Raw genomic sequence first — 8,894 nt, 5'->3', positions numbered from 1 at the left:
ATATATATATATATATATATATAATAGAGTTATTAATATTTCTAAGTCTCTCTAAAGGAGACTACGGCAGCAGTACTGGAAATTAATAGTTATCGCCAAGTCAACATGGCAACTCTCTGAGTGGTTGGCGTTAGGAAGGGCATCCAGCTGTAGAAACTCTGCCAAATCAGATTGGAGCCTGGTGTAACCATCTGGTTTCACCAGTCCTCAGTCAAATTGTCCAACCCATGCTAGCATGGAAAGCGGACGTTAAACGATGATGATGATGATGATGTATAGACCCCACCACCCCACAAAAAAAACCATAGTATTCTTGCAAAGAACAACAATACCCTTTCTTCAGGTAATACCTCTGAAAGAAAGACATAATGATGGAACAAGGTAGATCCCAAGAATCCTATATAATTAACAGGATATATGGTACATTCTTGCCGTCATGCTCAACATAAATCAATAGAAAAGAGGGAGAAACAAAATTTCATATCTACCTGACACTCTCTTCAACACCATCATTAGCCAGTTTCCCTAGTTCTTCATTGAGATCGTCAAGTAACTTTTGATGCACTGCAGTTGTCGCTGTGGCGTAGTTTGTTGCTCGTGTCCGCATCATTTCCAAATACTGTTGCGCGGCCGCAGGAGATAAAAGTCCGGCAGCTTGATGTTGCAATATCATACGACTCGAAGCAGACATTATGGAGGCAATTGCTGCTTCTGGCGATTGCACAGTAATTGGTGACGATGATGATGATGATGATGATGTTGTCGATATGGTTGTTGTTGTTGTTGTTGTTGTTGTTGTTATAGTTGTCGATGTAGCTGTTACTGACGGTGAGGATGTAGATGTAGACACAAGTGTAACCGATGACGATGGCAGTGATATTGGTGTAGTATCTGTAGACTGAGGAACAGTTGTTGATAACAATCCTGATAACTGAGATGAGGCAGTTGAGTAGGAAACCGAAGCCTCAGGTTTACTTATAGGTGGTGGCGATGATGATAACAGCAGTGATGTTAACGATGAAACTGACTGATGCATTGGTGTTGATGTCAGTGAATCAGACGAAGACAGTAATGTAGATGAATCCGGTGTTTCTAATAGTGAGGGGATTTTTAATTCTGGCTGATCAGTTGATGAGATGGATGTTTCAGATGGTTCCAGTGGTTGTGAATAGGAAGGTTGTAAGTGTTGTGTGGACATTGTAACTTCTGAACACTCTGGTATTGAACCTGATGCCATAGACACTAAAGGAGGTGATGGAGGCGCTAAAAGCTGAGATAACAATGATGGAATGAGTGACTCTGGCTCAGAAAAGGCACTGGTCTGACTGGGTGGTGGCGTACTTAATTGCATTTGTCTAACGTTGTCTTCATACTGTTGTTGTTGTTGAGTAGCAGTTAGTAACTGCTCAAGACTTAAAGTGGGATTCATACTACTTTAGTAGAGCAACTCCCTGTAAAAAATAGAAAATACAGATTGTTATTAATTTCATTTGAATAATTATGAGCCCAGTTTTATGTAGGGAACTGAAATGGACATTGTATATTTATGGTATATATTTTTGCAGATTATCATTGAGGTACTGAAATAAATACTATAACTTCAAATATCTCTGAAGTATTTTAGCTTTAAAGCTGCAGTCATGCTGGGGCACCACCATGTAGTGTATTATTATAACAATACATACACAAATATAGACAATCATATCAAAACCATTTCAGTTGTAAAAGATGTGTGCAATGAATCAATGACTTGCCAGTAAATGCAACCTTTCTTACAGCATTTTCCTCTCCTAAGATCACATAATGACAATGGGCAGTTATGCTGCACATCTCAGATGTAGTACACAGGTAAACATTGTCTGGTAATTGCCAATTTCAGCAGGACGACCATACACAAGTGACATATATCAGATAAGTCAAGCCCAATATTTGAGAGTGCATAGTACAGAGAAGGATGAACAACAAAGTCAATCAAGATCAGAAATTAAAAGGTTGTAACTAAACACAGCAAGGTATTCTGTCAACCACTCTAAGGACTCACTGACTTCGATAGGTTCAATATCCAATGAGATTATCATTCACAAGTGTAGATAGATGATATATTACAATAAAGAAAGCTGCTTATTAATTAGTTTGGAATATGTAACTTTTACTAAAAGAAAGTTATTATCAAAGTCTGAACTGTCTAGAAAATTCTAATAAATTCCAATTTTAATATATTTTTATCAAAATGTAGCTTTCAAGATTCTTTTATTATTGAAGACTTCAACTTCATGAATTATTCATAAAGCTAATTTTTATTTACTGTGAAATAGTCATCTTATACTGTGAGATAGAGCTTCCTAACATCTCTGTTCATACTTCTTCAAATACAAAGGTTGCTCAGATATTTATAATGCTACTTTCTACAGATATATCAAAAAAAAAAAACCTTTCTTCAAATTATAAGTTTAATTCAGTATCTACCAAATTATGTTGATTCTAGTATCCTTTTATATTTATTCAGTACTGTTGAAGATGATAAACTGAGAACTTTTACATGGTTAAGTCAACATAATACCTGATTTCTTCATAAATTCTAACAGTCTTTTAGTGCTTGGTATTATTTTAAATTAATTTAGAAGTACCATTAGAGAATGAAGGATACAAATTAGACAAATTAGAAAAGTTACACAAATTGGAAATTAAATGTATAAACATCATTTAACCCAGGGAAAAATCTTCCTGTAAAAAAATTGTAGTAAGTATACAATTTTTCCTATTAAAAGAGTGGTTGTAATTTAATCAATATAAGAGATTTATTAGCAACTAAAATACAGATATAGATGAGTTAGTAGAGTATCATAAAAACAAGCAAAAAGTTAAATGTATCTTGTAACTGACACTGCATGATGTCTATATCCAAAATACTTCATTATTAAAAGACAAGACCAAGCTCAAAAGTTACACAGAGGGTTAGAATATGACAAAGAGTCAGAGCATTGTGAAAGAGTTTTGTTAGTTCAATACTGTCTTTAGAAAACAAAGACTTTCTTCAAAAGTGAGGGTTGGGCAAAGGTTTGAGAAACTATTCTCACAAAAACACAACACTACAGAAATCAAAGAAAAAAATGTGTCTAATTCCACAAGTATTGTATGGTGTTCAGAGAATGGAATATTCATAGATTAATATACATACTGAAATACACTTAATTCTTGATAAGACTCATATAGCAGTACGCTATTAACATGCACTTCTATAAAGGCCTCAGAAAGGCTACAAAATCATATTGTTCAATTACAGTATTACTCAGTCTAATTTTAAACACCAGCAGATTCATTAGAGCAATAGAAAAAGTGTTTTACAGTATTTATTCTGGTTCTTTATATGCAGAGTTCAAATCTCAGCATGGTCAATTTTTGTTCATCTCTTCAGTGTTGATAAAATGTACCAGTCAAGTACAGCAGTGAGTTTAATCAACTAACTCCATCCTACAAGTCTGTTGACCTTGTGCCTCTAAATAAATAATTTTACGTGCTAGTGTTTTTGGCATCTGTCTTAATGTATAATTAAAATATAACCAAAATATCAAACCTAGTCAATATACAAATGATTGGAGGTACAGTTGAGAAGTTCGCCTCAGATCTATGTATATTATAGTTTGTCCCCATTGCAGGACACTGTTGGCTGGTGTCTTCTATTATAGCCAAAGAGTGACTAATACTTTGCGAGTGGAATTTGGTAGCCAGGAACTGGAAGAAATCCTCTGTGTGTGTGTGTGTGTGTGTGTGTGTGTGTGTGTGTGTGTGTGTGTGTGTGTTCCTTCTGTCTTGACAGCACACTAATTGTGAACGAGAGTCACCACCCATACAGACAGTGTTCTTTGTTTATTACAATCCTTTGTGAAAGAGTGTGCAAGCTGTTCAATAGACTAGGCAAGATATTACCTTGTTTAGAAACAGGTAAAAAGTTGGCAACAGAAAAAGCATCCAGTTGTAGAAAAATTTGAATGAACAGAGTTTCATTTGACCCAAGTAAGCATGGAAAAGTGTACGTTATAACAATAATGGTGCTAACATCGTTATCATTTTACATCTGTTTTTGCACGCTATCATGGATTAGACGGATCTTATTTTGTCTTAACACACTCCAATGGCCTATGTCATGTGACACATACAGCAACAAAGAAAAATTGCCCATCTTTGTTGTGTATTTGTCCCAACTTTTTCTTTGCATGGTTTTAAACAGCCAAAGCTTTTCTTATTTCCAATCACTTTACAAACCACCGGCAACAAATAAGCAATTTATAGCAGAACTAAAATGTCACCACAATCCAGTATAATTTCATCATAGTTTCTACTCTCCCCAGTGAATTGCTTGCATACAGATTGCAGAGTCCATGCTTCTTTCATTCATTCATTCATTCATTCATTTTTGGCATGAATTTCACAGCTGGATAGCCTTCCTATCACTAGTTACATATTATCAAAATACAAACTGACAACCATTCATAACAGTTAATAAAATAAATAGTATAAAATATTGGTTTGGTTCAAATCTTATTCAATGAGAAGAACTATAGAATGGAAGGTATGTTAACAAGTCCATAACCTAGTTTCAATTTTTTGTTATAGCTCTTTGATTATACATAAATCACTAATCCTCTTCAGGAAAGTATAAATATCATAACTGCTCTGAAATTGTTAAAATTTGTGTTTTTCCATGAGAATGTTAACTACCAGAGTATATTCACAGAGACCTCTCTAAGACAGAATTATATCAAGTTTAAAGAGTGGTTGCTAAGGCAAAAAAAAAATAATGACTAAAATTCTAAATTTAAAACATGCTACACTAAATGCACATCATCAAATATAACTAAAGTCAAATAGTTAGAATAAGGAATGAAACTAAAACATAAACAAGTTTTCCCTAATAATTAGTGTAAAATAAAACAACGGAGTTGTTATTATGTAATATATTTCAAGGTGGAATCCACTAGAGTGATTTACATACAAGTATTCAAGTACAACTATGTATGCTAACAAAATACTCATTAAATTTTATGGTATCAAAACGTACCTCCTTATGTTACTTATTTACAGCTTCTTGGATTGAGCCAGTGAAAACTAAGTGTCTTTACCAGAAGTATAATGCCAGTCATCAGTTTAAAATTTTTAATCCTTGAGTTGATAGATTAGCACCTACAGGTCATCAACTTTGTGTGGTAGACCTACCACCACCAAGCCACCAAACCGTTGGGTACTATTATTGCAAGCATTCAGATCAGGTCTCCAGTCTTTGGGTAATCCATGAGTCATGGTTTCTTCCTTCTTTTGTCCCATCCAATCATTGCAAAAGTCATAGGCACTATTGACCTTCCTTCTCTGGCAAAGCCATTAAAAGCAAAATTGCGACTCTTCAAATTTCGGTAAATATCCAACAGATGCTTGCATTGGTGAAATTGTGTATGAAATGAAACAATCTATGGAAAAAAAAAAAACTAAAAATTAAAAGTAAATAGAGAATATATTGAATAATTGGGGCACTACTAAAAATTTCATATAGGCTTCGAACTCAGCTACAAACACAAGAAACACTCATCAACTATAGCATGGATTGAGTAGGTTTTTTTAAGAGTTAAATATCTTAGTAACTAACAAAATAGGGCTAGTTACAGTTAGGCTAACAGATCTTTGTTATCTCAAAACTACTGAGAAGTGACTGTTTCTCTTGATTGGACAAAGAACAGATTTGGTTTTAAAAAATTATTTTCATAATCATCCCAAAAGATTGAGTTATGAAAATTTAGCATGTGGTCTTGTGCTTCTTTTTTCTTGTTTTTAATTATCTACAAAGATTTTGTACTACTCAAACTGTCTTGGTATTTGTTACATAAGAAAGAGTTCATATGTTGACTGTTTCACAAACATATTCTCTGGGCAAGAAGACTTAAAGATGTTTCTAAAACAATCGCAATTTTTAAGCAAGAAGATATGAGAAGGTGAAAGTGGTTAATTGCTTTAACTATTTTGATGTTTAAATAACAGTTGATGTTTTAAATAACAACAGAATTATAGGAGATATAATGATAATAATTATCAGAGTATTTTGATACTCTTAGTGAAATTCAGAGCCACATGAAAAAGAATTAAAGAAATGGGTATGGTAACAGAGGACAATAAAGTGAAAATATTTAAGGTGTTACTTTCACTCAAAAAAGAAAATTTTGAAAGATATGGATGGAGTATTGTTGATTAACTTAACAAATAAAAATCAAGGCATAAGATCAATTGGTTTAGATGACAGAACTCCCCGAAATATTGAAGATGTACCCTATCTCTAGGAAAAAGAAAAATAACTATTTAAGGATAAGATATGTTTCCAATGTTTTAACATCATATTAAAATAGATTTAATATTGTGCTAATTAAATCTATTTCATTAGCACAATAGGGCAGCGAGCTGGCAGAATCATTAGCATGTTCAGCAGTATTTCATCTGTCTTTACGTTCTGAGTTCAAATCCGCCGATGTAATCAACTTAATCCTTTTGTCTGTCCTTGTTTGTCCCTTCTATGTTTAGCCCCCTGTGGGCAACAAAGAAATAAACATTGTGCTAAAATATAGACATCTAGTTACAATAAAAAAAATATCAAAAAATATAAATTTCTTATTAAGAACATTCTGAAGACATTTATCACAACTAGCTATTAATATACTCCAAAATCTACAACAAAAATAGACATAGCGCATACATTGCAAAAGTACTTTGCTATGTTGATAAACAACAAAGTAAATAAATAAAAACTAGATACTGCTAAGAATATATATGTAAAGCATAAAAGTCAGGTATGACAATTGAAGATAGATTATTTTTCCATGACTTCCATATGATTACAGCCATTTCACAACCTTCTTCATGTAGCATTATCTTTAGTATACAAAAATTATATGTACATTTGTATTAATATGGATATGCGCAGCATTATACAACTGTATATTCACAAATTAATGCAAATAAAGAGAGCTAACTCATCAGACCACCAAAACACCATAGTTACATTTACTACTCAGTCTCTCTCTCTCTCTCTCTGTCTGTTAAAGTCTGTCATACCGGCCATGATGAAATACCACAAGGTATAGAAAATATGAAATACCACAAGGTATAGAAAATACAAATTCATACATATTCGCCTTTATATATTTAATCCTTTATATTGAACACTCAATATTTCTATTCAATAAGACATATTCCATATATTCAATAAGACATTCAATACTTTATTTCATAGTACCATCCATTTTTATTTTATATTATATATTGTATATTATATTATATATTGTATATTCCATATTCTATATCCCACATTGGTTTTGCAGGAATATAAATAGAACATAAAAAACAGACAGTGTTGGAACTCTTTTAAACAAAATAATATATTCCTCTATACACAATCATACAAACCCCCCCCTTTTTTTTTGTATTTATTTTTACTCGCATATATATATATATACATAATGTGTGTGTGTGTGTGTGTGTGTGTGTGTGTGTGTGTGTGTGTGTGTAAAAAATATTGGAATATATGCTTGAAATTAATGTTTTTATAATACCTAACTATAATTTTATTATTTCAATGTTCCCACCCTACTTAAAAAACTAATCTTTTGTTCAGACATTTAAGATATACAGAAAAAGAAATTTTATTAGGGGAGAATGAAATACACAGATGGTAGTAGTTCCAATATCTCCTATCTGCTAGCTCATAAAGACATTATCATCAAATATAATCAATATTTGTTTAATCCATTTGCAATTAGTCATATTAGTCATAGAATTAGATTAGATTCAAATAATTTGAAAGTGAACTTCTGGAAATTTGAAAAAAAGTTGTTTTCTTTAAATTTCAGATATTTTTCACTGAATTTTTTAATTACTGAAATGAGCATACTCGGAAGTATACCAACAACACGGTGACCCGAGAGTATAATAGCAGCAGCTTATTAATCATAGATAACAGTATCAATTATTGTTATCAGAAAGAGTGAGTTCCAAACATATTCAGGATATTGTTATATCACTGATAAATGTTATCAACTGGTTATTTGCTATTTAAGAGGCTCATTCCACTGCATTTCAAAGTAGCTAAATGAATTTATTTGAAAGTAGATATGTATAAAAACGTAAGTATATCTGGAAGTATACTAACATGAAAATGACATATACAATATTCAAAAGAGAGTCAGGGCTGACCAAAGAAAAGGTTCAGTTTGTGTTCCATCACAAATATTGCTTTTTGTCTAATTCCAAGGCATCTGACTCTCTCCAAGTGGTTATAAGTAGGAACCATGTATAAGTGAAGCTTACCACAGTAAACAGCAGAAGCACATTTATGATCGTTCAGTTCTCAAACAGAAATGAACTTAAATCCTATTATGAATAAAATTTGATGGTGCACTGTCCTGAAACTAATAGGATTAATTAGTCATTGATGAAAGTATCTGATTAAGGAAAACCAAACAACACTGAACAATTGTTGACCATATCTGTACAAGACCATGTGTGACCTACTTTAGAGTATTACTTGTAGTTCACCTATACTCTTCTGCTATAGAAGACTATAACCCTGTATTCCAACTACTAGCTCAACACCAGCCACACTTGGAATTTACTCACCCTATTAGTTACTTTTCTGAGTTATACATTAATCAGACTAAAAAAAAAACAATCAGACTCCCCACCATTCCACTAAGCTCAATACTGTCCCACAAATGGTCCAGATGGACTATATGTAATCTGAACCTTTCCCCCCTTGTTTTATTTAATTTATTTTTTTTACGGAATCCTACGTTTTAGGCTATGGAGATTCCGATTCTGAAAAAAAAATTTCAAAAATCTCAATTTCAAAATTTCGATTT

General features: G+C 32.6%; 1 protein-coding gene across 7 annotated transcripts in view; it reads right to left on the bottom strand.

Moving 5' to 3' along the window:
* LOC106872350 (protein strawberry notch homolog 1) overlaps nucleotides 1-8,894 on the bottom strand; it is a 176,382-nt gene that overhangs the window by 82,089 nt on the left and 85,399 nt on the right. For 4 of the 7 annotated variants that reach the window (XM_052966646.1, XM_052966647.1, XM_014919308.2 and 1 more), the window contains exons 3-4: nucleotides 5,060-5,462; nucleotides 489-1,451 (exon numbers count right to left, since the gene is read on the bottom strand). In XM_052966646.1, the coding sequence (XP_052822606.1) occupies nucleotides 489-1,429 (941 nt within the window). In that variant the 5' untranslated portion in view covers nucleotides 1,430-1,451; nucleotides 5,060-5,462. The remainder of the gene's footprint in view (nucleotides 1-488; nucleotides 1,452-5,059; nucleotides 5,463-8,894) is intronic. The other 3 variants (XM_052966648.1, XM_014919310.2, XM_014919309.2) reach the window with 1 other exon arrangement.

The sequence above is a fragment of the Octopus bimaculoides genome, chromosome 3 (assembly GCF_001194135.2).
Source record: "Octopus bimaculoides isolate UCB-OBI-ISO-001 chromosome 3, ASM119413v2, whole genome shotgun sequence".
Taxonomy (NCBI): Eukaryota; Metazoa; Mollusca; class Cephalopoda; order Octopoda; family Octopodidae; genus Octopus; species Octopus bimaculoides.
This window is presented reverse-complemented; position numbering and strand designations above follow the sequence as displayed.